The 21,983-nt window shown below is 42.4% G+C and overlaps 2 protein-coding genes across 2 annotated transcripts in view; both read left to right on the plus strand.

Annotated features, from left to right (window-relative positions):
• The first annotated feature begins 618 nt into the window (after positions 1-618).
• Positions 619-15,539, plus strand: LOC121542646 (syndecan-2-like). Its single transcript, XM_041852107.2, has 5 exons — positions 619-1,009; positions 13,152-13,254; positions 13,831-13,991; positions 14,150-14,309; positions 15,256-15,539. Exons 1-5 carry the CDS (start codon positions 950-952, stop codon positions 15,417-15,419), a joined length of 648 nt encoding a protein of 215 aa, XP_041708041.1. The 5' UTR covers positions 619-949; the 3' UTR covers positions 15,420-15,539.
• A 3,104-nt stretch (positions 15,540-18,643) lies between these two features.
• The window catches only part of LOC121542645 (carboxypeptidase Q-like), a 47,748-nt gene continuing 44,408 nt past the window's right edge, over positions 18,644-21,983 (plus strand). The window contains exons 1-3 of the mRNA XM_041852106.2: positions 18,644-18,769; positions 19,300-19,738; positions 20,311-20,518. Of these exons, the coding sequence (XP_041708040.2) occupies positions 19,300-19,738; positions 20,311-20,518 (647 nt within the window). The 5' untranslated portion in view covers positions 18,644-18,769. The remainder of the gene's footprint in view (positions 18,770-19,299; positions 19,739-20,310; positions 20,519-21,983) is intronic.

Here is a 21,983-nt window from a genome sequence, read left to right on the forward strand (position 1 = left end):
TGTACTTGATTGATGAAGGTCACTAATAGTAAAGAACTCCCCTCACCTGTCTAGGACTTAATTGAAAGGAAAAACCGAAAACCAGCAGACACTAGGCACTCCATGGAATGAGTTTTGACACCCCTGTTCTAAACAGTTGAGTGGCGCCATCTCTTCATCTTCACTGATGTAAAAACAATAGGTTTAACCAGGGCTCCTCTCCAACCCTGCTCCTGGAGAGCTAACATCCTGTACATTTTAATTTCAACCCCAGTTGTTACTAACCTGATTCGTTTATCAACCAGTTAATTATTAAAATCAGGTGTGCTAGATTAGGGTTGGGGCGAAAACCTACAGGACGATAGCTCTCCAGAAACAGGGTTGGAGAGCCCTGGGTTAGACCTTTCAATGTATTGTGAGGTGTCATACTACCCCTGAATGCTGCATTGGTGTCAGAAGTGAGATGGGTCTATCATAACCTGTGTAGGCATACTCTACTAGCCTATCATAACTCATTCACTTGTGGTTATGTCAAATTGCCAATTAAAAGTATCACTGCACCCTCAAGTGAAGGCTGCTTCTTTATGGTCCAAGTATCTGTCAATCAATTGTAGAAGACACTTTCCTAACTACCTTGTTTCCACCCCTGCGCGAGTTTGTCAATGAATGTTGAGTTCCAAGCTGGGCGCATCAGTACGTGTAATGGTTCCTGAGCAATAGCGCGTTCTTCCGCTGCTCCCTTTCAGTAGAAAAGTACTTGGAAAACGGGAGAGATACTATTTTATTCGGAGATAAACATCGAGTGGGGAATCTTGGTTTCTCGTTTTGGAATAATTCGATTGGGAGAGTATAATCTGTGGGCGAGAGAGTGGGGTTTACAACTGTGAAGATCATTTTTATTTTTTCTATGAGCGCTAGCTAATAGATCTATTTTTCACCCACGCCACGGTTTGTTCTTTCCAAAGGAATAATGACGAACACTTGGATGCTCTTGATTTTCGCGGTGGCGACCTGTTTTATGAGTAAAACGGTGAGTAAAGTTGTCAAGACAAAGAAAGTAATATTAAAAGGTTTTGTTATACCTCGCGCGGTAAGGCGCTGCTGAAATGTTTTCTAAACGGGCTTTAGTTTCGATGTAGGCTACTTTGCATGCTTGCCTCACTCGCGTTCTTCATAATCTCTGCGAGTATCTGTCTACTTTTACAAGTAAAGAAGGCAATGTAACTATTCCCTTATTTATAATGTATTCCCATTTTCTTTCCCTTGTGCGCTTCCCATATGACTGATGTCTTATCATATTGTGGCCCCAATTATAAGGATACCTTTTACAGTTGCCAGAAAAGCACGTGTAGAATTAATATTTTTATGAAGACGTTCATCATCGAAGATATTTTTTTTTACACAGCTTGATTTCACAGTGGTCAAATATGATTTTCAAGAGGCGGTGTGGAGCTATAGTCGTCTCTGTTCCTTGGTCAAAACAGATTAAATGGTTCCATTTAACCAGGCTCAAAACACAGGCATCTCAGTGTTGCCTTATAACAAGTGTACAATAACAACCTATTGAAAGACACATTGAGCAACTACTGAATTGTCCAGCAATGGAGATGACACACATTTTATAAGTTTGTTTGTATACTACTCTATAGGGACATTTCCCCACCCGTCTTCCATTACAGTAGACAGGGCTCTATCATTGGCACGGTGATGCCGTTGCCTAACTAACATGGCCATTGTTATGAAGCAGCAGTTTTGCACTTGGCTGCAAGGCACATCTGTGTTCATTAGCCCCAGCCTCCCAACATGGATTGTTTTATAAACCAAAAAACAATAAAGGCGAGGGCCCTCATCTCTGATTTAAAGTAGAATGGGGGTGCAGGGTTCTATAGTTGTAGTAGTTGTGAGGGTATCAACCTAGGGGCGTTCTACTAAAGTGAAGGTGGGTGGATGAACGAAGTTATTTTGGGGGATGTGTGTGTTGTAACTGTGGTGAAGGCTGCAAGCCCGACGCTCCCTTCTAACATTAGGTCAGACTCCACTCCTTTAGAGCTGTTGACTGCATTTGGTCCATTCAGCATTTCAGACACCACCATCACTCATCCCCTTCCATTTTTCTTCAGAAAACATAAACACCGTCACTTTCCTCTTCATTCATTACATCTTGGACTGGACTCTTCCCTCATCACTATCCATATTTTTGTTAACGCGGGAACAGTTAGTAATATTTAGCTAAAACTAGAGCAATAGTTTAACTGAGATGTCGTAACCGTCATATCATCACCAACTGTTTGTCACTGAAAGTGCTTAATGTACTATACCACTGTCGCCATGACATCTGGCCTGATTGGTATTAAAGTCAACAGTGAAGAAACGTCTGCTGTTAGGTGTAACTGAAGTGACATCACTTGTCATATCATCACCAACGGTGTGTCACTGAAAGTTCGTCATACAGATGTACCACATCAAATACTAAGGCATGGTTGGGAATAACTTCAACGGTATAGAAACATCTGGCGTTAAATGTACTTAACTGACATTGATCAGAGCTCTAGAAACCTGAATGAGAAAAGTAATGAAATAGTAGGCTGACAAATAGGATTTCTTGGGAGGATGGAAAATGGTCATGTACAGCAGCTTCAGTACTGACTGTTACACTCATTCCTTCCCTGCCTCAGTTAGCTTAGCAAATGTAACGTTCTCAGTGAAAACCTGGGGGTGGTTATGCAGCAAGGCACTACGCGGCTGGGTTGTGTGGGGAAAACCTTGTGATGTAGACACCGTCTGCTATGTGCATCTATGAAGCCCTGAAGTTGTGGAAACTGGATAATGAAACTGTGTAGGTTGTTTGGCTCAGATCTGAAGGTCAATAATAAGATGTTAGTTTTTAACCTTTCTTGACAAATGTATCATATGCATGTAGATTTAGTAAATGCTTTGACTTCTCCCAGTTTTATTTTTTTGATTTGATTGTACATGGAATTATTTGATCATTGCTACTCTGATCATACATCCTAGAGTGAAAGTTAACCTTAACGTAACATGTTCTAGAATAGCGTGGACAGTAGTCAAACACAAGATGTTCCATGACGTTGTGTACTATCGACAGCTTGCTGTGGTGTTATTGTGTTGTTGTGGTGTTATGCCAGCCGACATTGTTTACACAGTTGAAAAGCCTCAGAGAGGTAGAATACCCCTCTGTCTGCTCTTTGCTGATAGATGTGACTGGTGCTAAATGTCCCTTGCCTTGAGTTATTTCCATATGGCCATAACACTTTCCGAAAAACAAAAACACCCACTCCAGATGGTTTTGTACTGTATGTTTCTGGCAGATGTGCTCTCCTCAATAGACATTAGTGTAATTTTTAGAGACAGCTGAAGCCCTATGTGAGTCAGAGGTGAAGGTCTGAATGTAATGGATGTAAAAGGCAGAGTGATCTGGACTCTTAATCCACATGTTTTATGTCATTCTGACCCTCTTGGGTTGATTGATACACAGAAGGACAGACTGATAATATCGTTATCACAGCTTGTCAATACAAAACAGGAACGAATCAGTTTTATTTCCTTTGGAACTGCGGTCTCACACATGACCTAAGATGTTCCAGTGGTGTTATTTTCTGTGTGACTTCATTTGGGAATATTTTAAATAAACAAGTTAATTGTTTCCTGTCAGGAGGGAGGCCCTCACCAGTGTTAGTCATGCATGCAATACACAGGGTACAGCATGTTCTGTAGAGCTGTGATCAGTACTGACTGGATAGGGCTGCTCTGTCTGTCTGGGAGTGATCAGTGCTGACTGGATAGGACTGGTCTATCTGTCTGGGATTCATGTAGCTTCTGGGTTCTGTCCTCTCTGTCTGACAGTCTGTTTACTCACCTCTACCCTGCCTGTCTGACAAACAGTAGAGCTATAAAGATACACAGCTCTGAGCTCAAAATACTACAAACTTATGGTCTGGGGAGATGGCTTGTTTTTGTTTTGGCTAGTATGTATGGACTGACAGACAGGGCACATGTAAGTGGAACTGTGCTCCATCTGTATTTGTGCTCGTTTGCCCACCTCTTTTTCTTTCTCTCTTTCTTTCTCTCTCTCTCGTGTGTGTGTGTGTGTGTATCAGAGGCTTCCCTTTTATCTGTCCACCAAAGCTTGTCTGGAATGTTAAACATATTTGCAGGGTTGAGCTTGTTGCTGGGTCAAAAACACAAGCATGTTGGTACACCTGCAATAACATCTGCTAAATATGTGCATGCAACCAATCAGATTTGATTTGAATACTTGTAGGGTTGAGCTTGTTGCTGGGTCAAATACTTGTAGGGTTGTGGTTTGACAGCATTGTTCAGTCTTTTTAAAAGGTCTGAGGTTCTCCAGTTAGGTCACTACCTCCAATCTGAAGTATATGAGTTCAATCAGTTGATGTCACTTGGGTTACATCAATTATTAATATTTTGTGATGATTTAAGGGAGGGAAGTTGCTCACAGAGCCTTTGTTGATCTTTCAACATTGGGGATTATATGTCTCTGCTGAGGAGTTTTTGTAAAACTCTGCTAAGCATGTCACAGAAGCCCGGCTGCAACCCAACACGTATAATTCAACAGTAAATGTGGGATCCTTTTTATAGATCCAGAGGGAGCCTGATTTGGCCCACAGCCATCAGAAATGAAGGGGAAACAAGTCAAGATTTATATTTTAGTCATTTAGCAGACTCTTTTATCCAGAGTGACTTACAGGAACAATTAGGGTTAAGTGCCTTATTGTTTCTAAAGCTTGTACCTGTGCACTAATAGTGGGTATACACTGAGTGTACAAAACATTAGGAGCACCTGCCCCCCCCTCCTTCCCCTCAGAACAGCCTCAATTCGTCAGGGCATGGACTCTACAAGGCGTTGAAAGCGTTCCACAGGGATGCTGGCCCATGTTGACTCCAATGCCACAGGAAACTGTTGAGTGTTAAAAACCCAGCAGCGTTGCAGTTCTTGACACAAATCGGTGTATCTGGCACCTACTACCATACCCCGTTCAAAGGCACTTCAATATTTTGTCTTGCCCATTTATCCTCTGAATGGCACGCATACACAATCCATGTCTCAATTGTCTCAAGGCTTAAAAATCCTCCTTTAACCTGTCTCCTCCCCTTCATCTACACTGATTTGAAGTGGATTTAACAGGCGACATCAATAAGGGATCATAGCTTTAAACCTCGATTCACCTGTCATGGAAGGAGGTGTTCATAATGTTTTGGACACTCAGTATATGTCTGCTGTTTTTTAGTAAACTCTGTTAATATAGTCTGTCCACAGGGGATCATTTTTTATAGTGAGAACTCTTACTCTATTTCAGGTGCTCAGTTGTCTGCTCTCATTTGGTGTTGATGAGTTGTTCATGATCTAGTTCCTAATTGTTTTAACCCAGTTGTGTGTTGGTGCCAGGTGTGGAGTATGGGCCAGGTGTGGAGTATGGGCCAGCTGTCTGTCTCATGATTCAGGACTAATTCTTCTGGCTCTTGTGTGATTGTAGTTGTAGATCTTCTTGACATCATCAAGGCCCGAAGAACCTTTGAATAAAATAAGCATTAGTGTTGAACAGGAATATGAAGGCTATCAAATGTGTACTGTAACAACTGTGTAGTTTATACTTTGGACATAGGCCTCCATCCTCCTACTGGGATGCCAGAGCATTTTTATGTGAGGCATATCATTACAACTGCTATTCACATTGGTATAATTTTCACATCGTAATATTACAAGTCATATGTATTTACAGAATCTTACCTGGATATGGTCGCATCATGTTGACCTTCAGAGGGAATGCCTCGTCTCCCAGAAAGACATATGGGCTCGGTGTTTGGGTCACCGCCATGGACTCTGGCCTTGCTGTCGGCAGATGGCCTGCAATGAGTTGGGAGCTGAACTTGCTTCGTGAGAAGATTCCCACATCTCCCTCCCTCCCAAATGCACCCATGTTGACCATGTTGAAGCGGTACTTTGCATCGCGGACTGCCAGCAGGACCATTGAGAAATATCCCTTGTAGTTGTAGTACTCGCTACCAGAGTTTGCTGGAGCTCGGATCCGAATATGTTTCCTGTCCACTGCTCCTACACAAAACTGATAATTCCAACGATCCCAAAACTCAGGCGTTTTCGGCCCATTTTGCTATGGAGAGATAAGCAACATAATCTGTCTTCGGGACATGCCAGATAGCCTGGCGCAAACTGTCGAGTTTCCTACCTTATAACTCGCAGCGATGCTTTTGCTGTGTGCCGCCACTCGCCAAAAACATCCGAAAGTATTGAAAATGTCTTCCCTCGTCAATGCTTCAAATAGGTCAGACGAGACGTATTCTCAGTTGTGCCCACTTGCAATGTTCAGTGGACCAACATGCATTTTTCTCTGTGAGAAATAAAAACATGAGTAGTAAGAGCAGGTTAAGCTCTTCCAATTTGGAGGCAGACATGTTTGCTTCTGCAGCTAGTTAAATCCTGAAAGTAAGTTTATCTGGAGTGCTAAGGTTTGTGTGTATGTATGTATGTGTGTGTATATATATATATATATATATATATATATATAAATCCTTAAAGTAGCGTTGAAAGCATAGAACACCAGACATGTCTAGCTAGCTATATTTGTAACCAGGCATATACACCGGTTCCGGAAGTGCTTGATGGCTACTCTGGCTCCCCAAGCCCGCTAGTGGATCTACACTACACAAGGCGGACTTCCTCTCTGGGTAGAACGCAACAACGTGTCCGCTGCCCCCCAAAATCGACTCCACCTACGAACATGCACGTGCGTAGATCTGCGCACGTGAACAGTGTAGACGCCTTAAAGCTGTGTGTGTGGTGGCATCACGTCAAGGAATACAGCAAACTGAGACAGATCCGTAGCTTCTCTCTCTGACCAAGCCTGGGGTATAGTTTAAGAACTTGTGAAAGGCTATAATTATCAATGAGCCTGAATTTAGACAGTAATTGCTCAGTAATCCTGTCTTTTTGAAGTGATTTCATGTGCAGACTCATTTGCTGTCAGATGTTTTACTCTGGAATTAACAGAAAGATGCAATGAATTTCTCAATATTATCTGCTTTACAGTAGCTATATTTTGCACAACTGAACTTTGCTTTTCCTTGGCTACTCCTGAAACTATCCCGCACAGGTCCCCTGTTTTTATGTCTTGGCTCAGGTAATCACTGAAATTAGACAGAATTGTCTTGGCTCAGGTAATCCCTAGACTATGACAGAGAAGTGTCAAACCGTGATTACCAGGATGGAAAACGGAGGCAGAAAATAAATGATTGTTAGATTTTCTGTTCCCAACTCTTTCATGAACTCTGTCCTCTGAAAACTTCCTAGATATCAAATTACACCTTAAAAAAAAAAAAAGCTATTGCCAAGTGTTGAATTGGATATGAAAGTATTAGATATTTTTTCAATTTATTTTTCATTTTTTAAATATGTGCTAGACTTAAAGTGGTCATTCCGGAGCGCTACTACCTAAATCCCGCAATGCAGCTTTGATTGAATATAGTCCTTAATGTTAAGGTCAGAGTTGAAGGAGTGGGATCAGCCAGCCCTCACACAGGGTCCCACACCACAGTAAGCTACTTCATACTCACATACTACGGTAGTATTCAATTATGTCCAAGGACCAAAGTTAATGTATTTTGTATTTATTTAATCTGTCTTTGCCTGTCCAGAGGCAAAGACAGCAGTGACAGGCCTTGGTGTATAAGAAGCTCTGACGAGTAGTAGCAACATCTCTCTTTTGAAAGACGACACTTGACAAAGTCACATTTTGTGGACGCTGAAACGGCACGTAATCTCACCATAATTGGGTTTTGTCACTCTCTATAATTTCAGAACCACGTACGCTACACCTAGTTCCTCCATTCAGGCTTGTACAGTCCATTTTTTAAAAATCCCCAGAATTTCTCTGACGCCAGTAGTCCGCTCCCCGCCCCCCTCCAAGAAGACGGTCAGTATTACTGGAAAACCCAGGCCAGTATAATCTCCTCTCCTCTCCCCAGCCCCATTGCCTTAGTACAACACCTGTGTTTATGCAATCATATTAAGAATACCAGACATGCCTCTGGTCTGAATGGGCTGTATTCATCCTGTTAGCCTCTGCAGCAGCTCTGGTGGGGCGCTGGCACCGTCTAGTAGTTAGTTAATGCTCTTCCTGTGTACTCCTGAGGGGCTGCGAATGTCAGCAGCTGGTTGGACAGCTACTACATCATCAAGGGCTGCGTCCCAAATGGCACCCTATTCTCTATGTAGTGCACTACTTCTGACCAGGGCCCATCCAAAGTAGTGCGCTAAATAGAGAATGGAGCCATTTGGGACGTAGCCTAGAACTGCTGTGCCCTGCAAGGAGCTGAGCTGAGCCCTTGGCAGATGTGGGTTAATATTGTAACCCACACCTGTAACATCTGTGCTGCTTCCCAGCACTGCGGAAGGAAGCTGGTTACTAGAGAGCTCCTGTATGTACCGTAGGTCCACATGCTGGGTTATTGTCTTGGTAGGCCTGTTTGGTTGCATTCATGGTGTTGGTGTTATTGGGTGATACTGGCAGAGATGGTATATCTATTTTGTTGTGGAAGGTAATGCACAATTAACATGTTCCTCAAACTGCTTCTCAAATCAAATGTACCTCCTAACAACTAATATAACTCCTGGGTTGTGTTCCTGTGATGTAACATCTTCATGAACCTCTGTCAACTTGTTAAAAATGTGTTTGTCCTGCTTGACAGTCTCAGATGTCTGATTTAACTGGATAATTGAACCCCCCCCCCATCACTATTAGCTTTGATCGCTAATAGTGATAGAAATGCAAAGGTTATAATAACCCACTGATTTGACAGTTGCAGTAAGTTCCTTTTCAAGATTTCTGATATTTTTATTTGTGTTGTGGGGAGAAATGTTTGCAACCTTCTGGACTGGAGACTGTTTTCCAGGTTGAGAGTATAGTACTGATGCTATCTGGACAGTGTTGCTGGTAGCGCTGGATGTAATTTAATGTGTGAATGTAAGCAGCACGGAATGTCCTGTTTTCCTCTAGCTGTCTGACCGGGGTATGCTGAGAAACGACAGCCTTCAGGGCATGGAGGAGGACTTTCAAAGGAAATCCTATGTCCATATTGAGATTCCATTCATATCAGGTAGTCATCCTAGATCATATCAGGTAGTCATCCTAGATCATATCAGGTAGTCATCCTAGATCATATCAGGTAGTCATCCTAGATCATATCAGGGAGTCATCCTAGATCATATCAGGGAGTCATCCTAGATCATATCAGGGAGTCATCCTAGATCATATCAGGGAGTCATCCTAGATCATATCAGGGAGTCATCCTAGATCATATCAGGGAGTCATCCTAGATCATATCAGGGAGTCATCCTAGATCTGCCTGGAATGTGTATAAATAAATAGCAAGGCTCCATAAGTCCTGTGGTATTAGCCATATCTTGGCAGGTTCTCTCTTCCCATCATTACAGCTGACAACTATACCTGTGGAGGAGGGTGACGTGATTAGCTGACACGTCCCCAGTATTTGTTGCTGTGATAGCCACTAACGACAATACCTTAATGATTCTAACCTTTAGATTCTAACCTTTTACTAAAGGTCTCACATACGGAGAAGGGACATGTTTTGTTGATGTGAAATGTTTTCCATCAAGATGTCTTTTGTGCCAGAATTAACAGGCTCTCATTATTTGAACACTTATTTTAGCACACACAATGTTCCGTGAGCCAGGAGCAAAGAGGCCAGTGACCGTGTAGTGTGGCTGGGCTGGCTGGAAGGAGCTAGCTAGTGAGCAGAGGGAGTATTTCCTTTTCAGTTGTAGGTTTGGCACAGCCTGAAAGCTCAGTCCTGAGCTCCTCGGCTCCCTGCACAATACCTCACTTGTGCTGCTACTTAGACTCAGGAATGTGAGGCTCACCTTCATATGTCTGACAGCAGTTTGTTTTGGAATGAGAGATTATTCACCACCACATCGTACTGCTGCAAACACTGTTCTCTCATCGCCTCTTCTCTTCTATCTCTCCCTCTCACTGAAGAGTTAAGAGGCAGACCCATATGATGCTGTGTTGAAACCCCCATAAACCACTGCTTTATATAGCAGTTAGGCCTATTCATAAGAAGGTTGTAGGGCTTGTGAAAGTAATTGATCCTCACCTCTAGAACAGTGTATTTTGTCAAGGCATATATGCTACATGTGGTCTAGGTGCAAAAATGTTGTTCAGAGACTAATCATAGAGAAATGGCATCCTTTTGTTTGTGTGTGTACACATAGGCAATATGTACATGCATTAGGACTATCTGAACAAATAGGCCTCTGGAAAACAGCCCCTGACACAATCTTACCCTATTCTTAGATACATCCTAACCTAACACTACTATCTAATAAGAATCTGGAACGCAGGAAGCAAGGGGCTTTCAGTAGCCAATCTTACTCTGTACCGTACCAGGACCTGGGTCCTGGACTAATCTTAACCAACAAAGGCCATTGGAGGAAATGGTCAGGGCTGCTTAATGTTTGTCTCTATTGACGTTGTACTTCATGACTCACTGGCTAGGAATTCAGACTATTACTAGACTACTACTGTATGGTCACCGGCTGACCCTGAGAGTCTCCATCGTTCTCACAATGTTCTCTCTATAGGTTATCTCTATTAGATGTTTGGGGTCAACTTGACTTAATTAGTCATAACACTTAGCTGATTAGCCTCTGAAGCAGTCAAGCAGACCTGGGTCAAATACTTTTAAATACCGGGAAGTGTTTTCAGGGCCGGCAAATGGAATTAGTGTACAGTAGGTATCAGTCATACTCTTCATACCATAGTGTACAGAAGGTATCAGTCATACTCTTCATACCATAGTGTACAGTAGGTATCAGTCATACTCTTCATACCATAGTGTACAGTAGGTATCAGTCATACTCTTCATACCATAGTGTACAGTAGGTATCAGTCATACTCTTCATACCATAGTGTACAGTAGGTATCAGTCATACTCTTCATAGTGTACTAGTGGTCTTCTAGGATGAGTCACCACTGAGCGTTGACACGTCACGATGTAACATACAGCGTCCGAGGGGTCCGTTTTCTTTCATATTTTCTCATACTATTGAACTATTACCATGTCAATCAACGCTTGAATAGGAACGTAGCTTACACCCCAGATTTTGGTGCCAACACAGTCGCAACAGTCCCATTTTAGTTTTCATTGCAGCCTCGTTTGAATGCCACGGTTACGCAAAATGTGTACGGAACACCGTTAGGTAGCACTAGTGGGTAAGAGCTTTGTGCCAGTAACCGAAAGGTCGCTGGTTCTAATCCCGAGCCGACTAGGTGAAAAGTCTGTCGGTGCCCTTAAGCAAGGCACTTAACCCTAATTGCTCCTGTAAGTGGCTCTGGATAAGAGTGTCTGCTAAATGACTAAAAACATGGGAGCCCTTATCTACATCGTTTTACTGGATTACTTTCAGAGGCTGACTTTGATCATGACTTTCTCTGCCTTATGTTCTGTCTGCTGCGTTCTCTATAGTATGTTGCATAGCAATCAAAAGATGATCCACTGTGTGTGAGTTTTGAAAGACCACTGGAGCACAACACAATGGCACACCAAATATGTGTTTTTGTACAGACGACAATTACATCCTAAAGGAAATGTTAGTCAGAGGTTGATGAGTTTTTGTGGCTTTGAACTGTTTCCCTCAGTGATCCCAGTCGGAGGCCAAAAGGAAAGCTCTATATCTAGCTGGGTATACCCTATTTTCAGCCAGCGCCATTGTGCTCTTTGTAGCCTCTTTCTCCTTCAGTGAGTCTGAAATGACATGTCCTCTTATTGTGTACTAGGCTCTGCTTCCTTTGAAGCACACGTCCTTCCTCTTTATTACAGCATCCTTGTCTGGCACTCTTCTTTTTCTCTCCTTCACCAACAAAGACCTGAAAATTGAACCAGACTCCTTAGTGTCAACATTTATCAGCTGAGCAAAAAGGCAGACAAGGCGCGCGCGCGCGCGCGCGCACACACACACACACACTGAGGGTGCATCCTTAGTACCTTTGTCAAACATATTGCTTTTGTGGGGATTTTGGGAAGCACAATTGTGTGGAAACATCACACGTCTTGGTGAGCATCAGTGGCTGTGACTGGTGGTTTCCATGAGCCCTACTAGGCTACTGTGGTGGGGCAGAGATTTAAAGGAATGCAGGGGGTTGGGAGGGATGACTAGAAGCACCCAGGGTTCAGAGAGTCAGACAAGACACTGCTCCATCTGCTCTGAGAGCAGCCTCCTGCCCTGAAAAGTAGTTTTTGTTAATTAATCAATTAATTAATCCATCCATTCACACTCGCACAACAACAACAAGTTGCCTTGGGATTGGATGAGCCAGTCAGACAATGACACCTTCCTGTTTAGCCTGCTCCCCACATGCAGAGGGATTACAGGAAGGCTCATACATTGTCTTTGGGTTCCACTTCAGAAAATGGGGAGATTTGATCCAGGCCTTCATAGCTTCTAAGTGGTATTTCAGGTAATGGGGAGGCTCATTGTGAGACGCCTGCTTCTGTTCAGTTTGTTTCCCAGGGAACTGTGATAAGAAAGAGTTGTATTTCTTCAAAAATATTTGTCTTTATTTTGTTCTTCCAAAACATTTAAGAGCTCTTGATTTTCTTAGAATGGTTCTTTCTATATATTTTTTTGCTCTTGCGCTTCTAATGCCTGTATAAAATAAACAGCATGGATATCCTCCACGGTGAAAGGTGTTTGATTCATGCCCTTAAGATTATACAATCTACACTGGGAATAGTTTGTGTCATGGGGTCAGTTAGAGTATTATTATTATTATTATGGATCCTGGATGCTGATCAAACTGTGGTATATCAGACAATATATCATGGGTATGACGCAAACACACTTGTTTACTGTTCTATTTATGTTTAACTACTTTATAATAGCAAAAAGGCATCTTGGGGGTTTGTGGTATATGGCCAATATGCTAAGGGCTGTATCCAGGCTGTACTCTGCATTGCGTCGTGCATAGCTGTGGTCTATTGGACATATACCACACCCCCTTCGTGCCTTATTGTCTAAATAGCATGTGGGTACCAGTAGAATTCAATTTCTATGGTGGAGACACTTTCATTAATCTCTTGCTCTCCATTGACAGATATTCATCTCGGCGCAGTCGGATTACCTGTACCTGGATGACCAGTCAGGAGACTCCGTAGATGACGACGGTTACAACTCTGGATCAGGGTCCGGTGATATGAGTAAGCAATGGTTACATTCTTATAAAATATTTCACCGTTACTTCCTAATGTAATTAACATAGCAACCTGATAATGCCATTTAAGAGTTATAGCTGTATGTAAAGCTCTAATTGTACTGGCTCTACGAAGGTCATAGACGGTGCACAGGAACCTTTGACTTTGGTTAGACTACTAGGGCACACTGGTACCGCAGGATCACAATGGACCTACGGAGGCGGTGAAAGCACCGATGTTTCACATGCGGCCAAGTGCAGTCATATGTCATATAGAGAGACGCCTTCTATAATGAATGAGTCATTATGTCGTATACCCTAACCTGAACAGTGCCATAGACTGTATAATGTACTGTACGATAACACTCAAACAGATCTGGCTTCCACTCTATTTCTGGGTCTGTATGGCAGGGGTTGCGTGATTATTGGTCAATTCTTTATGAATGAAAAGTGCCTCTATCATTAGTATTGAATCCATTAGCACTGGCATTATTGTGAATTGTTGTTAGTTTATCATGTTACCCCTGCCTGCAAACCAAATTTCCTTCTGGAGTCGATACATTTGGATTATTTTCCTCCTCAGCTATCGGTGAGGTCACTGAGCCAGTGGTCAAAGTGAAAACGGTGTTCGCTGCTCCTGAAGCAGAGCCAACCCAGGACTCTCTACCAGACCCTTCAACCACCGTGGAGGAGATGTTTACATTCACTGACCAGAGCACAGAAATAGCTGAGACAGAGACAGAGGTATGCCTCTCTTTATAACTGACTTTAGTGTGGTGGTTTCATTTGACCTCATCCTTACCTCGCACCCCTGACATGGCAAGGACTTAATAGTATCCCTGTGATTTTATAGTTGTTGTGAAAATTCTAAATCTCTCTCTCCCTCTGTCTGTGTGTGTCAGACCCAGGTCCCTGAACAGTCTCTGGACGTGACAGAGGAGACTGTTATCAGCAGTGAAGCTCCTCCCAGCACCACCAGTGCTTCCAGGTTGCTGTATGAGGCAGACACACCTTACGATGTGCAATCCGAAAACCTTTTCCAGAGGACGGAGGTGCTTGCAGGTATGTTTTTTTTATTTTTATCCTTTATTTATTCAGGAGATCGTGTTGACATTAGCATATCTCTTTTTCAAATGAGACCTGAGCATAATGAAAGCAATAAAATATCATGAGACAACATATAAGTTAAACATCACACAAAAAAGCGATCCACAATACGATAATGATTAATCAAAACAGTAATCTGTAATCTCAGTTCCAATTGAAGAGGTCATTTTTCAATACAGCCCACTATCAGAGATTGGATCTGAAACATGGGCTCTGTTTGAAATATGGGTAACTCTAGACTTTGCTTTCAGAATTAATAAAAACAGACTCATAGCCTTGGAGTTTGATAGCAGAGGGAAGGAGACTGAGTCAATCAACCAACAACACTTCGGGATTGTTTTACAATGAAAAGCACGTTATGAATTAAATGTATAATTGTGACTCCTCCTGAGTCGGCTCCGTCTCATATTTGATTAGTCCATTGATCTTAGCTGCAGTCTACTGCATCAAGCTATCAGGGTGCCGTTTCCCATTAATTTCTCAATGTGAGTTGTTGCCAAACATTTGATACAAAAGGCACAAAGCAATCATAGTTCCCTCTTAATTATTCATAAAAGTTAACAGAAGGCAATGGGGTTACATTTACTTTACATTTTAGTCATTTAGCAGACGCTCTTATCCAGCGTGACTTACAATTAGTGCATTCATCTTAATATAGCTAGGTGAGAAAACACATCACAAACGTATCTTTAATGGGGTTGGGGTAATTACCTTGCCCCACACACAATCTTTTAAAGGTGTATCATATCTGACATTTAGACTGTTATTAACACTTTACTTTCTAGCAAGGTTCCACTGTTGTGTTATCAACGCCAATCACTTGTATTGCTAATGTATTGAATTATTGTGATTGATAAGCATCTTCTGACGTGGTTCTTCTCCCCCCCCTCCACGGGTCCAGCGGTGATAGCCGGCGGGGTTATAGGTTTGCTGTTCGCCGTCTTCCTCATCCTCCTCCTGGTCTACAGAATGAGGAAGAAGGACGAGGGGAGCTACGTCCTCGGAGAACGCAAGGCCCCTAGCTCAGCCTATCAGAAAGCCCCCACCAAGGAGTTCTATGCCTGAAGCACAACCACCCTGTCACTATGAAGAGAAACCGAACAACAGAAAGACTGTGTCCCAAATGGCACCCTATTCACTCTATAGTGTACTTACTACTTTTGACCAGGATCTGTGCACCATATAGGGAATAGGGTGCCATTTGGGACACATTGAAAACATTTACATTTTAGTCATTTAGCAGATGGTCTTATCCAGAGCGACTTACAGTTAGTGAGTGCATACATTTTCATACTGGCCCCCGTGGGAAACGAACCCACAACCCTGGCGTTGCAAGCGCCATGCTCTACCAACTGAGTTACAGGGGACTATACGTACAGCAGGGTCCTCCTCGCATGCTGTTGGTTGAAATGATATTGAATGAGGAAGTGTTTCAAGGAGCTTTTTCATTAAGCAAATATATATATATATATAATACTTTTTTTTCCCTAAATGATGCCAAACAGGGCTATTGTAAACATTTCATGTTTTGGATCATTAGAACAGTTGGAGAATGTATTTGTAATGTGAGAACGTGAAATATATTCATATGATTGTCATGGACTACTTTCTACCTGTAGCGGTACATATTTGTAAGGAAGGAAAAACAACTTTTTTAAAGGTCACTGAAATAAAAATACAGAGACAACAGAATATAATTCTCCTATCTATTCTATTTTTGATTTTTTTTCATAGCATGTCAAGTGTTTTTTCATTAACTTATGTTTTTCATGTTGAGGTTATGTAATGTTTCTAGTCTCATAAAGCAATCTGGTTTAATTTAAAAAATGTTATTTTTCTTGTCATTGTGTGAAATGAATTACAGGATTCCAAAACTACCCAATGCCATCTGGCCCAAGCAAAGCACATTCCTTTCTAGTAAAAAATTACTGATATAAAGCATTGTTTCCCAACTCCAGTCAAGTACGCCCAACAGTACACACTTTTGTTGTCGCCCCTGACAAACTTGCCTGATTCAACTTATTGAGGGCCTGATGATTAGTTGACAAGTTCAATCAGGTGAGTTTGTCTGGGGCTACAACAAAAATGTGTGCTGTTGGAGGTACTTGAGTTGGGAAACACTGATTTTGAAATGGTACTCTTTGGGGCAGGGGTGTCAAACTCAATCATGGAGGGCCTAGTGTCTGGGTTTTGGTTTTTTCCTTTCAATTAAGACCTAGACAACCAGGTGAGGGGAGTTCTTTACTAATTAGTGAACTTAATTAATCAAGTACAAGGGAGGAGCGAAAACCCGCAGACACTCGGCGCTCCGTGGAATGAGTTTGACACGTGCTTTGAGGAGTGGATTATATCACAGGAGGTTGGTCGCACCTTAATTGGGATAATGACAGGAGTTGAATCAGTGGAGCAGTATCAAACGCATGGTTTCCAGGTGTTTGATGCCATTCCATTTGCTCCGTTCCGGCCATTATTATGAGCCGTTCTCCCCTCAGCGGCCTCCACTGCTATATGTACTCTGTGTTCCAGTTTTTGTTACCCAAAATATAGAGGAACCTTTTCAGTAGATTTCACTACTAGGTCGCTGAATTTTCTCCTCAGATCACAATGGTATGTTAGACTTGGGTGTTTATAAACAAACCTGCAACTATTCTGACCAATTTATGATATAAAAGCTGATTTTCGTTTATATAATCTGCAGCTTTTAAATTATGACTTGCTAGATATGGGGAACTAATGCAAATGAACAGTCACATCGGCGCTCAACTCTTTTCAGTTGACTTTGTAATGACTTGAGTAGTACAGTGATTTACTATAGCCACAGCTGGGACACCGGACGCATCTGATATATCTGTTTAAACTTAGATTTTCAGTCAATCAGATTTGAAAGCCCAGGGTGCTTTCCCAAATGGCACCTTAGTCCCTATATAGTGCATTACTTTTGACCAGAGCCGTAAGAGCCCTGATCAAAAGCAGTGCACTAAATAGGGAATAGGGTGTCATTTGGGATGTAGTCCCAGTGAACAGGACATGGTGTACCTTATTACTTCTCTGTTCCCTCTCTAAGGAATTATGAATGTCTACTATAGAACAGAACGGTCCTCCTCCCTAAAAAAAGAACCTCTGATCACTGGGTTGGTGTATTTTTCTCATGGTATGTAATGAATGAATAAAGGTACTAACTGTAAGACTTTCCTTGGACTTGGAACAGTATTTTTGCCATTATGACATGTAACACAGTCTCATTTACTTTGTTACCTTTAGTCCTGACTATTTTAAAGGTAGACTCAGCGATATGATGCAGATGCATAAAGTAAAACCGCATAGTGGGTCAATTTCCGCAACAACTAGGAGCGTGGGCGCGCGAGGCTAAACTTCTCCGCTGTTTTTGGTCACCTGGCTACCACATTGTAAGAGCGTGCGGTGACGCGAACCAATGCACATGCGCAAATACTGTGTGCGTGACTGTGTGAGCAAAGTCTTGCATCTTGCTCATTGAAATATCTGCGGTGCTGCTTGTACAACAATTTCGCTGACTCTACCTTTAAGGCAATGGTGTATCTGTAATGTTAATGTACTATAATTTATACGTATTAATTGATATAGAAGATACTAGAAGTAATATGTTAGTTCAAGTATCTTAATGTATATTCACAGATGTTTTAAGCCTTTTTGAAGTGCCTACCATTCTGAAAGTGTTTTTTTACTGTTAGGGACAAAGGATATATTTTCAGTGGCATCATGAAGTAGTAGTCACGATCATAAGCGCAGGAGACAGATGGCAACTTAGTGTTACAAAAGCAGTGTTGTATGTTATCATGGGAGACACTACTGAATAAAAAATGTGTCTTAATATGAAATAGTGATCACATGTGGTTTCTTTTCTCTAGGTTGATTGTATTTCTGATAAGACTCCAACATATTCTTTGGAATGTTGACACACACTGTTTGTTACAAAGTAAATGTAAGAATATAACTTGCAGCACAAATACCATATCTGTGGTATCTCAGATTTCAATGTGCAAGCTGAAATAAAATGTAAAATAAAAAGTAGCTTTTGTTAGTTTGCGATCTCTGATCAAAACACATACTAAACAAACATGCTGCTGTGAGCCAAATGGCTAGAGTAAAGCCAAATGTCCGCAGTAAACATCAAGAGTAGTAATTAGTTAGAGCAGACTGCATTATTTTTTTTAAATCAGAATTTGGTAAAGAAACAAAAACAAAACGGGATGTTTGTCAATGAAAGTGAAAACGCATGACTGTCCCTACTGCGTTGCCGTAGTCATTCAAATATCGCGGAAGTAGTTTTGAAATTGATAAGAAATAGCTAGTTGGCGAGAAGGAATTAAATATATGTTGTGAATTATTCCATCTGTCAAGACGGTCAGCAATTTACCAACTAACTGCAGAGGAAGGTTTGTTCTTTTTTTTAACGTCCTAATTTAAAAGTCCTTTCATGTTTCGCTAGTTAGGAATCACAACGACTGACAATTATATTTCGCTAGATATATGGATGCTTGTGGCTTGCTTGCTTGTTGTCTAACTGCATTTCACTGCGTCAATTAGCAGACTAACTCTATGACTTCTATGGCCCGACTGGAGCTCCGACGTCACATTTGTTTTAATAAAAAACCCGAATGATTTCAGCACCCAAAGAATAGCCTGCAATTACACAGAGCAATGTCTCTGAAATAAGTAGTTTTTGATAAAAATGTCAATTACGTCGGAGCTCAACTCCATCGTAAATCGTGGAGTTTAATTTAATCAGCTATACCTCAATAGGTTTCTGTTGCCGATAATGAAGTAAACACTGGCACGTGTAGCGTGCTGTCATATTTTAAGCAAGTTAGGGTCATGTAGTGTAGTCTGACCATTAGGGCAAATAGCCTGTTCTCACGAGGAAAATATTTGTAAATAACCTTAATATGTTCTTGTCTGCCTCCAGATGCAGGACCGGCATATAAAACAATGTGGCCTTTTCTCACTGACTCTTTTGGCCACATTTCTCCATTGTAGCTGTTTGCAACGCAGTACTGGTGGAAAGCCATTTCCAGAGACCGCTAAAGAAATTGCCAGCTATGCAAAGGTAGCCCAGAGCATCATAGACTTGGCTGTGTATGGCAAAGCCCAGAACCGCTCCTATGAGAGACTGGCAGACTTCACAGATACAATAGGGAACCGTGTCAGTGGCTCTAAGAACCTGGACCTGGCTATCAAGTATATGTTCAACGCCCTGAGGAAGGATGGGCTGGAGAACGTACATCTAGAACCAGTGAAGATTCCACACTGGGTCAGGGGAGAGGAGAGAGCTGTGATGCTGCAGCCCCGGAACCACACCATGGCCATCCTAGGACTGGGGAGCAGTGTGGCTACACCCAAAGGAGGTAGGCCTATGGGCAATTCCATGGTAACGAAATTACACTGAGACTCGATTTTTCACAAAAAAATGTATACCAAACAAAAACCATTGATTTCAAAGTTTAACAAACTCTATGCACAAGGACTACTTTAACAATTTCCACAGAACATTTAACAAAAATACATTTACAGGAAGAACTGTGCAGATACAAAGTTTGGTAACAGAATAAAACTGAGGATGATTTTACTGTAATTCTGTTACCAAACTTTGCATCTGCACAGTTTTTCCAGTAATTTTTTGTTTTTTACAGTGTAAATCGTTCAAAGTAGGCATTGTGCATAGAGTTGTATAGTTTGTTAAACTTTGAAATCAATGTTTGTTGTTCTCAGCGTAATTCAGTTACCATGGAATTGCCCGTATGTTCTGTAGTGATGAGTTGTATCACTCAAGCCTAGGCAATGCTAATGGTATTGCCACTATTTGCTAGGCCCCAACTCAAGCCAAGGTGTAGATATTTAGATTAGTCTTTGATTGGTGCACTGATGTATGATCATGCATGTCATATTTTTTTTGCTTTCGGTCTCCTCTTCGGTTCAGGCATTGAAGCAGAGGTGCTGGTGGTGGAGTCTTTTGAAGAGCTGAAGAAAAGGCAGAAGGAAGCCAGTGGGAAGATCGTGGTGTATAACCAGCCCTTTGTCAGCTATGAGGAGACTGTGCAGTACAGGGAGTCTGGGGCATCCAAGGCAGCTAAAGTAGGAGCTGTGGCTACTCTCATCCGGTCCGTCACACCCTTCTCCATCAACAGGTACTGGATGGGTCACAATGATCCAATGTATCCCTTCCTTTATAATGCCAATTAGTTGAATGCTTGGCTATGGCTGGAACTGCATGTTGCCATCTCTCTTCCTGTCTAGTCTGACTGCATGTTGCCGTCTCTCTTCCTGTCTAGTCTGACTGCATGTTGCCGTCTCTCTTCCTGTCTAGTCTGACTGCATGTTGCCGTCTCTCTTCCTGTCTAGTCTGACTGCATGTTGCTATCTCTCTTCCTGTCTAGTCTGACTGCATGTTGCCGTCTTTCTTCCTGTCTAGTCTGACTGCATGTTGCCATCTCTCTTCCTGTCTAGTCTGACTGCATGTTGCCGTCTCTCTTCCTGTCTAGTCTGACTGCATGTTGCCGTCTCTCTTCCTGTCTAGTCTGACTGCATGTTGCCATCTCTCTTCCTGTCTAGTCTGACTGCATGTTGCCATCTCTCTTCCTGTCTAGTCTGACTGCATGTTGCCATCTCTCTTCCTGTCTAGTCTGACTGCATGTTGCCGTCTCTCTTCCTGTCTAGTCTGACTGCATGTTGCCATCTCTCTTCCTGTCTAGTCTGACTGCATGTTGCCATCTCTCTTCCTGTCTAGTCTGACTGCATGTTGCCATCTCTCTTCCTGTCTAGTCTGACTGCATGTTGCCATCTCTCTTCCTGTCTAGTCTGACTGCATGTTGCCATCTCTCTTCCTGTCTAGTCTGACTGCATGTTGCCATCTCTCTTCCTGTCGTCTGACTGCATGTTGCCATCTCTCTTCCTGTCTAGTCTGACTGCATGTTGCCATCTCTCTCTTCCTGTCGTCTGACTGCATGTTGCCATCTCTCTTCCTGTCTAGTCTGACTGCATGTTGCCATCTCTCTTCCTGTCTAGTCTGACTGCATGTTGCCATCTCTCTTCCTGTCGTCTGACTGCATGTTGCCATCTCTCTTCCTGTCTAGTCTGACTGCATGTTGCCGTCTCTCTTCCTGTCTAGTCTGACTGCATGTTGCCATCTCTCTTCCTGTCTAGTCTGACTGCATGTTGCCATCTCTCTTCCTGTCTAGTCTGACTGCATGTTGCCATCTCTCTTCCTGTCGTCTGACTGCATGTTGCCGTCTCTCTTCCTGTCTAGTCTGACTGCATGTTGCCATCTCTCTTCCTGTCGTCTGACTGCATGTTGCCATCTCTCTTCCTGTCTAGTCTGACTGCATGTTGCCATCTCTCTCTTCCTGTCGTCTGACTGCATGTTGCCATCTCTCTTCCTGTCTAGTCTGACTGCATGTTGCCATCTCTCTTCCTGTCGTCTGACTGCATGTTGCCATCTCTCTTCCTGTCTAGTCTGACTGCATGTTGCCATCTCTCTTCCTGTCTAGTCTGACTGCATGTTGCCATCTCTCTTCCTGTCGTCTGACTGCATGTTGCCATCTCTCTTCCTGTCTAGTCTGACTGCATGTTGCCGTCTCTCTTCCTGTCTAGTCT

Source organism: Coregonus clupeaformis, chromosome 28 (genome assembly GCF_020615455.1).
Source record: "Coregonus clupeaformis isolate EN_2021a chromosome 28, ASM2061545v1, whole genome shotgun sequence".
NCBI classification, from domain to species: Eukaryota; Metazoa; Chordata; class Actinopteri; order Salmoniformes; family Salmonidae; genus Coregonus; species Coregonus clupeaformis.